Source organism: Sinocyclocheilus rhinocerous, unplaced genomic scaffold (genome assembly GCF_001515625.1).
Source record: "Sinocyclocheilus rhinocerous isolate Xijiao unplaced genomic scaffold, SAMN03320098_v1.1 scaffold2378, whole genome shotgun sequence".
In the NCBI taxonomy this organism is placed as follows: domain Eukaryota; kingdom Metazoa; phylum Chordata; class Actinopteri; order Cypriniformes; family Cyprinidae; genus Sinocyclocheilus; species Sinocyclocheilus rhinocerous.
In genome coordinates, this window is record NW_015655570.1 from 232,722 (window position 1) to 248,903 (window position 16,182).

Genomic DNA, 16,182 nt, shown 5'->3' on the forward strand with positions numbered 1-16,182 from the left:
AAATTCTTACATATAGCCCCTTAAAAAAATCTCAGTTCATATTGCTTTCAGTTCGCAGTGCACATGGAAGGTTTGCATTGCATTATGGTATACAATTGTCCACGTAGTGTGCAGTGTTGTTATTAACTAAAACTAAAACTATCAAAATTTAAATAAGAATAAATAAAATAAGAAAATAAATATTAGATGAAAAACTAAAATGTAAAAACTTTAAGCTGAAGTACTATAATTATTATAATTAAAACTAAAATTAAATTAAAATTAAAAGCTAAATAGAGATATAAAAAACTCAACTAATAAAAAAAAAAAAATCAACAAAAGCACAAAATTAAAATTGAGACAGAAAACATAATAATAAAAGCAGACTTTAAAACAACAACAACATAATAGTATTGAAATAAATAGCAAATGTTGTCGCTTGACCGGGTGTTCGGTATATAAAAAAATGAGCATAATGTACACAGTATACATACTAACTGCATTGCAGTTTCTTTAAAAAATTAGCACATAGTATACCATTCTGAAGACATCCAACATTATATAAACAATTGGATAAACGGGATTTAAAAAGTGGAGCAGAGGCAAATCAAACATTCATTTTATCAACCTGGACAACAGAATTTTGTTAAACATTCAAAAGTCATTAAATATATATTTCAAACTTCAGAGTAACTTTTGTCATCATTTATTCACTCTCATGTCGTTCCAAACACATTTCACTGTCTTTCTTCCATGAAGCTTTCAAACTTCAATAAAGACACTAAAGGACTAAAGTACTGTAAATTTGGATGAACTCCTCATTTAACATCAGCGTCTCAGAATTATTCCTGTACACAGTACACATGTACACAGCACTGCTAAATATTTCTCCAATATGGCAACAGAACTAAAACTGCAGACACACACACACACACTGTTCCACAAAACACTGTATCATTCTGTATATAAACCAGAGTGAGAGACACGCTGCCAAATACACATGGCAGATGGGAGGATGTTCTCGCAGGCATCGCTGGCTCACAGCCACACCGAGGGTTCAGATTTTCTTCAGTGTGTCAGAGTCACGCAGAATCAAGCTGTGTACTGCAAACACCAGCATATCACATCTGGATCTCTGCAGCCAGAGACACGGGGAATCCGTGATTCAAACGTCTGCCCGGACAAAGAGGCAGACGAAGATAGTCAGAGAGAAACCGTCAAGAGTGACAGATATAAAGAGAGAGAGGGAGAACACTAGCACGCTGCACAGCAATGCTATCTTTAAAAACAGTATGTGAAGCTGCCTGCAATATGCAATAAATATTTCTAACAATAAGGTATAATGTCACATTAACAGCACTTAGATGGTTCATTCTGGCTTTCAGGCCAACCCTCAGGCCATGCAAGATTTAGATGAGTTTGTTTCTTCATCAGAACAGATTTGGAGAAATTTAGCATTACATCACTTGATCACCAGTGGATCCTCTGCAGTGAAAGGGTGCCGTCAAAATGAGTTGAAACAGCTGATAAAAACATCACAACAATCCTCAAGTAATCCACACAAATCCAGTCCATCAATTAACGTCTTGTGAAGTGAAAAGCTGTGTGAAACAAATCCATCATTAAGGCATTTTAACTTTAAACTGCTGCTTCTGACCACAATACATAATCTATATCCAATGCGTCCTTAAGTGAAAGTCCATCCTGTTGTTCCTCTCACTTCAAACATAACTGTATAGAACTGTTTTGGACTGTTTTTGCTTGTAAACGGTGCTTGATTTGTGCATATATCTCTCCTGATTCAGACAAGATGACTTTTTCACTGGAGAAAGCAATATGGTTAGAGCACTTGTACTTTAGTTTGAAGCAACGATTTGAAGTTAAAATGGTCTTAATGATGAACAAACTATGTTCATGAAGAAAATGTTTCTTACAAACTAACAACAATACACTTTTTTTGCTGCACAAGATGTTAATTGATGGATTGGAGTCGTGTGGATTATTTGTGGATTATTGTGATGTTTTTATCAGCTGTTTGGACTCTCATTCTGACGGCACACATTCACTGCAGAGGATCCATTGGTGAGCAAGTGATGTAATGCTACATTTCTGAGGGTGGAAAAATTTTCAGCAAATTTTTTTTTTTGCATGAAATTTTGCCGTTTTAATCCAATTTTGAGCAAAATGGTCTTAATTTGGAAGTTTGATCCAATAATGACTCAAGGAAGAGATGTTAAACATTGTTGCTGTAATAAAGTCAAGCACACTGCATTGTGGCAGAGGTTCTCAAACTTGAACTGACGTCATATGCTTTGTGCACTTTTATGAGCGGATGTTGATGGACTGTCACGATCACAACGCCTTCCCTCACGAGTCACAGATCAAGAGAGCAGCCTGCAACACTCGTGTCTGTGGAGAATGGCAACCGACCAAAACAATGTTATGGTTACAGGAAAGTCTTTGAATAATTATGGAAATAGGAATTATACATTCTGAACACATTTACTGATGTGCTGTGTAAGTATTTATGGTCGCTTTTCCCTGATGACAATAAATAGTTTCACACCCATAAAAAATCCACGCCCCTCTTCCAACATCTCTGCTTCCCTTAGCTTGAGAACCTCGGCATTGATGAATACTGCACATTGTGGCAAATGTAGTAGGTCTGTGATTTCTAACCAGTTATACGTGAACTTCCAGGGGTAATTGGAAACATCAGAATTTTCTTGTTATAATTTATTGTAATTTAAAAAAAAAAGAAAAGGAACTGTATTAAAGAAATAATTCTGTCAAAGGATTAAAATAAACTATTTAAAAAAAAAATGGCTTTACACATTCAGAAGCTTTTTGCAGTAGCTAGTTGCAGATAGATAGATAAATAGATAGATGGATGGATGGATGGATGGATGGACGGACAGACAGATAGTCTCACTGTCCTAAATTGAATGTGTGAATGTGAGAGTAACACATATGGTGTGTGCAGACAGAGCTGGGGTGTGTTGAGTGTTTCTAGATTAATATCACATTGACTGAATCTCCAGCTTTTATTGCACATCCACCTCCCAGACACCAGTGGTGCTGGGCACAATGCCTGAGTGTGTGTGTGCTTGTGTATTAGTCCCAAACCTGTAGTGTTTCTTTCCTCCTGTGTACTAATTAGTGATGTCAAAGTGAGCCAACAAAATGTTCTAGTAACATAAAGTGCCACGTCTGATCTGATGTGTACAGTTTTAACTTCACATCAGAGTAAATCTGGCTCCTCACAGCTCATGCAGAGAGTTACGCAAAAGCAAATGATAGGATCCTACTACACAGTTATTATCACGTCATGTCTTCATGTCAAAAAATAAATACACTCTCAGAAAAAATGGTACAAAAGCTATCACTGTGACGGTATCCTTTCAAAAGGTACACTTTTGTACCTTATTTACCCCTAAAGAATGCATTAGCCTTTTTGTGACAGCTTTTGTAGCTGTAGCTGTAGCTGTAGCTACACCACCTGTAGCTGGTGTGTGGTGAGCGCACTGGCGCCATTGTCCTGTGGCTGCCGTCGCATCATCCAAGTGGATGCTGCACACTGGTGGTGGTTGAGGAGAGACCGCTTTGGGTGTACAACAATACACAATAAAGCACTATATACATGCATCATTCATTCATTCATAATTATACGCGATATATATCTGTTTATGATACACATTTTAAAATTGTATTGCATACCTGCTGCTGCCATAATAAAGACCCATTTCGAATGTTTACGTGCTTTTCTTCTCTTTCTGCTCCCAGTCGCTGTGGTGGAGCAGTTATGAAGTATTGTTCTTTTAAATACTTTCCAGTAGGGCTGTGCGATTAATCGAAATCGAATCGAAATCGCGATTTGAGACGTTGCAATTTCCCCAGCATTTCAGAAATAAATATGTATGCAAATTACACTGAAGTACAACCTTACCTTACAGTGTTTGGGAGTGCTCAAGGGTTTAAACACTGAATTTTGAATTGATTTCTTCACGTAAACTCAGAGATGTAGATTCGGACGGCAATTACCGGTAAATTACCACACGACCTTGGTGTTTGTCAAAAAACAGTAGGTAATTCGGCCGGGGATTTTTACGGGGGGTGGTGAGAGAAAAACACCGACATCCTGGATTCAGACGGCATTAAAATCACCAGCTACCCCCTGTAAATGGTGAAAATCACTTATGTCCCCCTGAGAAACAATTACCGTCCGAATAGGGCTTAAGACAATATATGGATGTAATTATGAGACGTAACTAGTGTCAGGTATAAAGCAGACACAACTTTGGTGAGACCGCATGGAGTGATCTACTGGATAGCCCACCATCTGAGCCCTGCCATTTCTAATTAACTAATTAACATGCACACACAAACACACAGCACTGCAAAGAGAGAGAGAGAGAGAGAGAGAGAGAGAGAGAGAGAGAGAACAGAGGGGCATAAAGCGAGGAGATATGTCTCAGAGCACAACAGCCGTGTCTCTAAAGGTCACACATCACTCCAACAGGAAATGGACTGGAGCAGAACGATATAACATTCAACCTTACATCTGTCTCAAGCATATGTCCTCTTCTCTGCAGTGACAGCATGTGTGCAATCGAGCCGCTATGTTGCTAGCCTGTAACTGTTTCCTTTGAGAGACACACAGTGGTCAATCCCCCTTTGCACCTCAGTCAATTCTGAGGACAATGTTTGTAATATTGGAGATATTTGTAGGCTAGAAATAAATTTAGCTTAAATCTATTAATTCTAAGCATTGGGGGAATACACATAATGTTTAAATTTAAATCCACATTTAGAATCTATAATAATGATTTCTTAAAAATTCAGATTCAGCAATCACAATCAGCAACTGATCCTGACTAATGAAACATTAATAGCCATTGGACTGAATGTACACAGTGAAGTGTTACAACAAGAGAAAGAGATTTGTACATTTCAGTGGTGTCAGACTCTGTTCCGTGTCTGTGTGTGTTTCCTTCCTCCACATGCTCCATGTTATGTTTATTTCCTTATTTGGTCTTCCTGTTCCTGTCCTGATTGTGTTATCATTTGTTCCAGGTGTTCCCCATTCTGTTCCATTGTTCCCAGGTGTGTCCCATTAGTTTCAGTGTATTTAAAGTGTTTTCTGCCCCTCGTTTCCCGTCTGGTATTGAACGTCGATCCCCGTGTCCTACGTGTGGTTTTCTCTGTGTTAAATAAAGTCTGTGATGATTCTCCTTCGTCTCCTCGCTCCTTCACAGTAGGCACACTGTGACAGAATACCGGACCAAGACAGAAAAGTAAGCGGTGCTCCTTCTCCCCGTTTTGTTTTAATTTTAAAAGTCTTTTGTTTTCCCTTGTTTTCCCCCCGCGATCATGGAAATCGCCGCTCGTTTCTCCGCCTTAGCCCGCAAAGATCTCTCCTTCTTCGAATACGCCTGGGAATTCTGCGGGCTCACCACGGCGACGGCATTGGATGACGCCACCATCAATTCTCTGTTCTGGCCGCCGGCCGTTCCGAAGCCAAGCCCACCGGTTGTTCCTCAGACAAGCCTGCCGGCGGATCCTCAGTCAAGCCCGCCGGCCGCGGCTCACTCAAGCCCGCCGACCACGCCTTTCACCCCGAACCTAAAGGGGAATCGAAGGAGGAGAAGGCAGTCGGCTCCAGCCCCAGAGCTCACTCCAGTGCGGGCTCCAGCCCCAGAGCTCGCTCCAGTGTGGGCTCCTGTTCCCGAGTTTAGCCCAGTGAGGGCTCCAGTTCCTGAGTTAAGCCCATGGAGAGCTCCCTGCTCCGCCATGGCCTTCCGAGCTGCCTGCACTGCCCTGGTGGAATTGTTACGGTGGCTCCTGTTCGTTTAGCCCAGTGAGGGCTCCAGTCCCCGAGTTTAGCCCAGTGAGGGCTCCAGTCCCCGAGTTTAGCCCAGTGAGGGCTCCAGTCCCCTTATTCCCCGTGTCCCAGTCCTGCACCAGCCTCCAGCCATCCAGCCATCAACATGCACCTTTGTTTTCTAATCGATTTTTTGGACAGTCCAATGTTTTCTGCAGTGTGTGACCGTGTGTGTTTGTGGACCATAACAGCATATGTCTTCCGCTACAGGGGGGAGATGGTGAGTTTATCCAATCATGACTGAAAGACAATAATGTTGATCAGGTGCTGCACTGGCAGTGCATCTGCTCTCCGCTTTAAATAGATCCAGAGAGAGGCTTTTAAAGACTGCACATATTTCCCTCCGTCCCGTAGTCCATCCTGGTGTGGCAGGATATTAGCTCCATTAGCCTTGGCTCTGAGCCGATGGATGAATGTGGACAGGCAGGAGAACATGATTCACGCCCCAGCGAGGGGGGTCGCGGGGAAGGCCGTAAGTCACACAGGGGGCCTGTACGGGGTATCTGATCCACTCTACTCAACCAGGTGCCGATCAATGACATCGAACCACTTATAGGCACTCTCCATTCACAGACATGTCCACCACAAGAGTAATCACACGCAGAAACACGCACATGCACACGCTGCAAAAATGCATGTGGTGGGAGGAGGTGGAGGGGAGCAGGATGGATGGAGAGACAGGCTAATGAAGAGAAGAGTGAATAGAAGCAGGATAGAGGAATGGGGGATTTGAAGGAGACAGATTATCAGGAAGGAGAGCCACTGACGGGAAAGAGAGAGAAAAAGGGGGGTTAAAAAAGATGGTATGTTTGTACTAAAAGGCATTTCTGAAAGGAAGCGCTATGCAGTGTGTATACTGTGCATTTGCATATACGAATGTTTTGAATGCATGAAAACACACATTTGCATTTACATTCATTAATTCAGCATATTCTTTAATACAATGCAACTTCCAAAATGAGGAAATTATCATAAAGGAGACTCGACTTGCACTCGACTTGATCTTCCTTTCCAGCGTTTTTGAATGAAATTAAACCGCTTTTTTTTCTTCATTATTTATAGTATAGTTATACTACTTCATTATTTGTTATAGTTACACTAAATTGCAACAAAAAAACCCCCGCAAATTAGCCATATTTTATTCCCAAGATGGTAAATGGATGCTACTCACTGAATTAAAGGGTAAGTTCACCAAGTTTTAACCAGCTTTGTATTGTTACAGTATAAGTAAATGAATAATGTGTATTATTTTTGTAAAACGCATCATCCGGTGGACCCCTAAAACCCCATCTTGCCAGTGGTGAATAACCCCTTTAAACATGTGCACTGAAGTCATGTGACAATGTAGCATACACTTTGCACTATTTAACATTGTGTATAGCATGTGTATAGCATCTATTTTACAAACTATTTGTAAGCAGTAGACAATATACAGTACATACTGTGCAGTGAACAAAGGCAGAAGTTGACAGACGCTGGACAGGGAGTGTGTTTTATGTCTGCGTTTGCGTCAGACTCATTAAGCTGAAGGCAGCAGAGCTGCGCTCTGGACGGTGGACTCATTCCTCATTTATCTCAACAGTAACATTGGATCCAGAATCATCAATTTAACATGACCTGTGTCCATGTGCCTTTGTGAGATGCACTCATTCATACAAATATGTGTAGCAGCATTTTATTTCCATTATATATTTTTCTGAGTTAAATAAAATATTCACTGCAGAATAATTTTGTCCGGCACTTCTATTGAGATTTGATTGGATAGTGACTGTTAGGCTGTAATATTGTTAGTTTATATTGCTCTCAGACTGTCTATTATTTCAGAGACCGAAGAAGTGATTGTATTGTGATAAGATTATGATTAAGATCATAATCAAAACAAGCATTTTAACTCGGAATTTAATTTAACTTAATTTAATTTAATTTTTTTTTAAGTCTATGGAGTGGACAAAATTATTAGTGAACAACAATTTAAGTTTGTGCACACAAATCAAAAGACTTGGAATATAGCATATGACCCATATGGACCATTTATAGCAGCATGAACATTCTGCCTCACACCTCCAAATGTGTTCCTCAGAAGAAACAACATGAGGGTGAGTAAATAATGACAGAACTTTCATTTTTGGGTGCACTGTTCTTTTAAGAGCACAAACCGTGTCAATGGTTGCCGCTGTGTGTGTATTTGTATTTTGCGTCAAGTACACTTGGCTCTTGTATCTGACAGGCTCTTGGCATTGCAGATGAAGAATTCAGCGGCCAGAGTCCAGATGGGTCTCACGTCACACACAAACATATACACAAAGATGTAAACACACACTTGTCCTAAAACACCCGTCTTCAAGGACGTTCTGCTAATGCCAGCGAAGTTCTTGACCTGTTTTAAGAATCACACAGGCACACACCTTTACTCTATATGCTCTCAAATACTGCAGAGATTTACCCTGGTGACCCCCCATATGGCCACTAGAGCAGTGGTTCTCAATTCCAGTCCTCGCGTAACACCGCTCTGCACATTTTGTATGTATCTCTTATCACTTCAGATGTTTGTTCTATTCGACCGTAAGTGCCCTGCAAAGTGGACATCACAGGATATTCCACCATGATTACAGTTCGAATGGAGCATATATGTTCCATTCAAAGGGCATTAAAGTGTGTGAGACGTGAATTTATTTAAAGAGGTATATTATGTCACACTTCACACTTCTCTAGTAAGTTTCGTCTGTGTGTGAAGACACTGCAGGCCGTGGTGTAGCACAAATCTGTGAATGAATCTTCAATGGATTTCCTATGTGCAGGGAGTAGGGAACACTGTGTATAGGGACCCTGTCAATCGGAACACAGTTCATGCATGGAGCTCTCTTCTAACGAGCTGATGATCTGAATCAGGTGTGTTAAATAAGAGAGGCATGCAAAATATGCCGAGCAGTGGTACGCAAGGACTGGAATTGAGAACCACTGCAGTAGAGCATCTCTCTCGCTCTCTTTCTTTGTCTCTCGGGTGTCTGTTTGTTCTATTCGACCGTAAGTGCCCTGCAAAGTGGACATCACAGGATATTCCACCATGATTACAGTTCGAATGGAGCATATATGTTCCATTCAAAGGGCATTAAAGTGTGTGAGACGTGAATTTATTTAAAGAGGTATATTATGTCACACTTCACACTTCTCTAGTAAGTTTCGTCTGTGTGTGAAGACACTGCAGGCCGTGGTGTAGCACAAATCTGTGAATGAATCTTCAATGGATTTCCTATGTGCAGGGAGTAGGGAACACTGTGTATAGGGACCCTGTCAATCGGAACACAGTTCATGCATGGAGCTCTCTTCTAACGAGCTGATGATCTGAATCAGGTGTGTTAAATAAGAGAGGCATGCAAAATATGCCGAGCAGTGGTACGCAAGGACTGGAATTGAGAACCACTGCAGTAGAGCATCTCTCTCGCTCTCTTTCTTTGTCTCTCGGGTGTCTGTGCTATTATATATAGCTTATATCTGTGCACTTATGGACTGAAATGCTTGCTGTTCCTGGAGTGCAGAATCTGCCAAAATGATACAGTTTATCTTCATTAGGCACAGAGACTTATCTGCAGATATCCACCAAACACACACATTCACAGACACAAAAAATTTCCTCATTGACTCCCAAACTCTAGACAAGTATGAAGCACATGTAAATACATCTTTTCTCTTTATCTCTCACACACATATCCTGAAAGGACCTTTTTACCTTTCACAGTGACTTAACTACAAAATAGAGCTCAGATTATTAAATAAACCAGTTACCCCTCAGAACATAGGTTGGGGCATGGGGAAGTCGTGGCCTAATGGTTAGAGAGTCGGAGTCATAACCCAAAGGTTGTGGGTTTGAGTCTCGTACCGGCAGGGATTGTAGGTGGGGGGAGTGAATGTACAGCGCTCTCTCCCACCTTCAATACCACGACTGAGGTGCCCTTGAGCGAGGCACCGAACCCCCAACTGCTCCCCGGGCGCCGCAGCATAAATGGCTGCCCACTGCTCCGGGTGTGTGTTCACGGTCTGTGTGTGTTCACTGCTATGTGTGTGTACTTTGGATGGGATAAATGCAGAGCACTAATTCTGAGTATGGTCACTATACTTGGCCACATGTCACGTCACTTTCACTTTCACTTTCAAACACAACACACACGTCCAAGTCTGAATATGCAGACTCCTTCTTTCCTTCCTTCCTTCCGGACTTCCGGAAGTTTGTTTCTGCCATGGGATTAAAAAAATGTTAAGAGGTAATTGCAACTTTTTGTGAATTCTGAGTCTATATCTCATAATTGGACTTTTTTTTCATTTAAAGCTGCATTCCGTAACTTTTTTTTGGTTAAACATTATCCAAAATCAGTTATTGAGCAAGTACATAACCGAAGATTAAAGTCTCAAATCCAAAGAGATATTCTTTATAAAAGTGAACGCTCATCCACGCCTTCCTAAAACGTTTCGTTCAAACACGCCCCCACATATCTATGTCACTGTGTGGGAAGATTTGCATAACACCGCCCAAATGTATACGCAAAGAAAGAAGGCATAACTTTTATTCTCGCCGCCATGTCGTGAAGACGCTGTGTGTTTCGTTGCGAAAGCCAAACTACTTTGTTTGGTCTTCCAAAAGAGGACACAACTAGAACTCAAACTAGAACTTAACTAGTGGTTAAGTTTTATTTACAACACTGTTCCAGAACAGTACGACCCAAATATTCGAGTGTGTGCAGCGCAGTTTACGGAGGAAATTTTCCTGAACCTGGTAAGGGGCGTAACATTTCCGTCACACGCTCGAGGTATTCGGCCAATCACAACGCACTAGATAGCTGGCCAATCAGAGCACACCGCGCTTTTCAGAATGATGAGCTTTGTAAAAATTGCCGCGTTTCAGAAAGGCGGGGCATAGAGGAGCAACAATAATGTACAGTATGTGGAAAATAATTTGTTTTTTGAACCTTAAACTGCGTAAACAAATTGCATTACACCAAATACACCAAATAATGTTATTTTTAGCAACATCGTATAACCCCTTTAAACTTATTGAAATTAAAAGTACAAGTAAAATCAAAATAGAAAAGGAGCAAATTAATATTAAAAATTGTTCTATACACAGTTTGAGCAGCCAGATAGTGTTCAGTTTTAACTCTTTCTTCCATTTTGTATCTTTGGGTTAGCATAAGAGCCACTTCATCTGGTACGAAGACTCTTTCCTTCCAACATAAGAAAGCATTTTTGGAATCTGCACCTGAAGTCGCATTTAGATTAATTACAGACTGTTTAATACAGCTCAGAGGGGACATGCATTAAACCAGCAGTTACAAATGCATAAATAATGTTTTGTTTTAAACATAAAACCTTGAATATTTATAATTGAAAAGATTTCAAATATGAAAAGATACTTGAAATGTGAAATTAAAGCCACTAGTAGGTGGCAGCAAGTCACTGTTAATGAGCGAAGCATTGAGATTAAACTGATTCAATCAAAAGGTTGATTCATTCAGGAATTAAAAACATTTGACTGTTTTAATTAGTGAGTCACTGAATTATTCATTCAAAAAACTGATTCATTCAATAAGTAAACACCGTCCTGTGTGTTGCTCAGCGATGCAAAACAGTGCTGTTTAGAACTATTTTCATAGAGCGTTTGCACTTACGTCACGGTTTGGACAGTTACCCGGATGTGCGGCCATATTGGAGATACTCGGATGTAAACAACAGCATGGATTGTATGGCTAATGCACTAATGAAAACGCTGTTTTACTATGATTTATGATGTCTAAATCATGGGAAAAAACATGTGGAAGCTGCTAAATCATATAGAGAAGGACTTGGTAAGCAGGAAAGGGTGTGATATTTTGACAAACTAAATTTAATAGGTGGTAAAGATCCGTACGAGCTGGCACTTTTGTCATGGACTGATGACCTGACAATTGTTCCTTCTATTTCTTATCCCGACATAGTGAACTACTTCATTTTTTTCACCAAGCCTATACATGAGTTCTGTTTGGTTCAGTGGCATTGTTTACATTCAGTGCCACCAATATGGTTGACTTCCGGATTGATGACATGTAATGAAAACACCCTATTGGCGAAATACAGCAAAAACAGGCATCTAAAATGTAAGTAACGTAATACTAACTTTATTAAGCTTGTATAAAATCAATATTGCATTTGCAATGGCACTCAGTGTGATCTATATTAAATTAACTATATTAAATTATATAAATAAAAAGACGATTATAGAGGCATTTTGCCTCTTATCTTGAATCTTATGGGCAGTCTAAATGCATTTTAATAGACTAAATTACAGTGTAAGCGTGCACTCTCTGGGTGTGTTTTTGTGATATACTCAATGTCAGATCGCACATCGTTAAAACAACACTTACGATATTAGCACAGACGATATTAATCACCACTGGTCAAACAATGACCATTTATTGTAAAACTTTTTTTTTTTCAGTTGGTCAGAACAAAACTGGCAGACATGTTACTTGTTCAGATGACATTTCGTATTTTGGGCATACTTCCAAAATGTATTATCTATCATTTTGATATCTATTATAATTAAGTACAGTGAATATCCACACTGGTGCGTTGACTGACAGCCCACACACATCTCAAAACATTAGATTCATAACAACAATTGCAAGTTTCAAACAGAGATGGCGACAAAGAGGCAAAACTGACGCACTGCAGCTTTAAGAATTGCAGGATACAACCTCAGAATTGCAAGAAATAAACTAAGAAAAGTCAGAATTATGAGATATAAACTATTTATAAACATTTATTTTTTTTCCAGAAAAAAGTGTAAAATTTGTAAGATGTAAACTAAGAATTTCAAGAAAATATTAAGAATTGCAAGAAGAAAGTCAGAATTCTGACTTTATATATTTTATATATAAGATAGTTTATATCTTGCAATTCTGACTTTTTTTGCAGAATTGTGAGAAAAAAAGTCTGAACTGTGAGATAAAAAGTTGCAAATACCATTTTCATTTATTTATTTATTTTTTGTTCTGTGGCAGAAATTGCCCTCCATAATTCATGGAGCACATCGCCCGCGACGACGATCATCGTGTCAGGACCGCTTTCCACGTATCGACGAGGACATGAAAGGTTCAGTAGACTTTTTGCTTTGAATGAATGGTTATTGTCGTGGTGTAAAGAACAGAAACTGCTCTTTGTTAGTAATTGGAATCTTTTCTGGGAGCATCCTAGGCTTTTTCGCGCTGATGGCCTGCACCCCAGAAGAGTCGGAGCGGAACTCCTATCGGACAACATCTCCAGGACACTAAGCTCCATATGACTAGTAAGCCAATAGTGAGGTCAAAATATAAATTTCATTCATTCACCTGACCAATAATTTATAAAATACAAGAGTTTGCACTCATTCAAATTAATCTATGGGTTCCCAAACTTTTTTGTCAGCTGAACCCCTTTGACCTAATTTTTTTTTCATGACGTGAAGGTAATTTATTAATATTTAATCTTGTTTTAGCAAGTTTTCTTTTGATTGTTTTTTATTATAAAATATTTATTTTAATTTAATATTTTTTACGATTTAATTCATCTTTTAGCTTTTCATTAACTCTCAAACCCCAGTTTGGAAAACCCTAAATTGATCCATTCATTTACTTTTCTGTTCACTCATTTGTTCATTGGTTTGTTTCATTCATTTATTCAACTCGTCTCACTGTAACAATAAAGAGCCTGAATCTGATCACTCATTTAACTAATTTATACATTTATTCACTCACTCACTCATTCATTCAGGCATTCGTTTAAATAATATTGTTTTACCTTGTTGTACAATCACAATAAAGAACTTAAATCTTTCATTGATTTGTTCATTCATTATCCACTAAATCCTCATTTACATACATTTTCCATTCAGAATTCACTGGCTGCACAATTTTGAGGGAAAATGTAATTGCTCAAAAAAATTAAAGGGGTCATATGATGCTATTTTAAGATCATTATTTTGTGTATTTGGTGTAACAGAATATGTTGACATGCTTTAATGTTCAAAAAACACATTATTTTTCAAATACTGTACATTATTGTAGGTCCTCTATGCCCCGCCTCTCTCAAACACGTCCCCTCCTTTGACAAGCGCAGTCTGCTCTGATTGGCCAACTGACCCAGTGCATTGTGATTGGCCTTTGAGACTTTAGTCTTTGCAACTTTACAGATCTTCTTTATGCACCAAGAGCTTGTAACACTCCAAAGAGAAAGGAAAACTTGAAATCGCATCATATGACCCCTTTAAAATTTAAGGTTTAAAAGTGTTTTTGTAAGCTCCGGGGTTGCTGTGTTTGTTTGTAGGGCTGTACAATTTGTACAAAAATATATTGTTTTTTATATATGTGTGTATACACACACACACACACACACACACACATATAATCCCTAATTTATTCTATCGATTCCTTTACTCATTCTTTCATTCATTCTTTTATCATATTCATTCTCTAAGTCATTCGTTCATTCTTTGTGTCCACGAGACACTGCTGACACATCAGATAATGGAGGGGTTTGGTGGAGAGCTAGAGGACAAAGTTGAGAGAGAGAGAAAGACCCTATATCTCAAACCACTCAACCATTACTGCCCTTAAGATGGGCTGGATGGAGCTCACATTAGTTATACACACACACACACACACACACACACACACAGTAATGGCACATCAAACGCCTCCGGCTGATGTGATATACTCCAGAGACTGAAGCAGGTGGGGAGATCGGTGAGTAAAACAGCAGATGAGAGAGGTGCGTTCTCCACAGTAACACCCAAACTCACAAAACAGACATGAAAGCTGCCTCAAATCTTGTGGCTATGTGCGATTACAATTTTACAGCCTAATGGATGATAAAACAGGAAAAACAATCCTATAGGCTTACTGTACATTGTAGGATGGGTTCAAACCATATTATAGAGAGGTGGACTCTTTTGACTTGGGCAACTAAGCTGGAAACCAACTAGCAACACCCTAGCAACCTAGACAGGTCCAGTGTGCTCTCACTGTCCAGACATCTCACAAAGTACATCTGCTGTAAACAAAGTACACAAAGAAAATTCTGCCCCATTATGAGAAGGAGCCCGGGTCTCCTGTGACTCTCGCCGTTTGCAGTGTGGGAAATAATGGAGCTCTTACTGCTTTGGATGCTGACGTAGCTGGTGGCGTTCTCTCTGCCCAGCGAGTTTTCCACCACACAGGTGTAGTTCCCAGAATCCTCCAGTCTCAGTCTGCTGATGTGTAGCTTTGAATTTTTCCTGCACAAAAGCGGCCGAGACACAAAGAAAGAGAACAATGGAGAAAAACATCAGGGTATATGAGGACAGAAATTTAAAGAGAGACAAAAAAAGTCAGATGGCGTGGGAGAGAAATGTAGAAATGTAGTATTACATTAATAAATTGTAGTATGTACATTAGTAGAAATGTAGACTGAGATCTCCACAAATGAGTTTGTGTATGTGTAGTTGCTATTTGTCCCAGAAGGACATGATCCTGGATCACCATGTTGTTGGGCCTAGAACAACATTGCTATCAACCAATCAGATTGTAGGATCATATGCTGCGTTCCAACTCAAAGGTCAGAATTTCCAACACTTTATGGAATGGAATGGCACTTGTACTTTGGAAACTGATGCGGAAATCCCAACAGTTTTGCCAAGATGAGGCAATAAATTACATTTTAAAATATATATTTTTATAGTTACTTTAAATCGCAATAATATTTCACAATATTATGGTTTTTACTGTATTTGTATTAAATAAATGCAGCCTTGGTGGGCATAAGAAACATTTAAAAATCTTACAAACCTCAAATGTCTGAACAGTAGTGTACTTATTATTTGTATTTATTAATTTAGCAAATGTCATCCAAATCAACTTACAAAAGAGGAACATCACAAGCAATTAAGTCTGTGTGGTTGGAATCAGAGATACCGAGTAGGAATATCCCACATCCGACTTCGGGCTAGGATTTAGGGTTAGGCCTGATTTTTTTATAGGAATGTTGTTCCAGGACCATGTCCTACTTGGCTTCATCACATGGTGCGTGGGGTCTCTAGTGGTGTCAATGTGATACTCGCATTGTCTCTCAGCCCTTCTCCTCAGGTCAGGAAGTGGACAGCTCATTAGAGGAGCAAAGCTCTCACTATGCAGCAGGACGCAGAGAAAATGCCAGCTACGCGTATCATCCTCTGTCCTTACTTTACCTCCATCATTATTAAACCATCCCTGTCCACGCTGTGAGCTCTTTCACTCACAGTTCATCGGCATCGGCATAAGTGTGTGTACGGATGCGAGTGC

The 16,182-nt window shown here is 39.6% G+C and overlaps 1 protein-coding gene across 1 annotated transcript in view; it reads right to left on the reverse strand.

Moving 5' to 3' along the window:
- The window catches only part of LOC107718490 (pro-neuregulin-2, membrane-bound isoform-like), an 84,562-nt gene that overhangs the window by 30,292 nt on the left and 38,088 nt on the right, over positions 1-16,182 (reverse strand). The window contains exon 3 of the mRNA XM_016525583.1: positions 15,022-15,140. Coding sequence (XP_016381069.1) covers positions 15,022-15,140 — 119 coding nt within the window. The remainder of the gene's footprint in view (positions 1-15,021; positions 15,141-16,182) is intronic.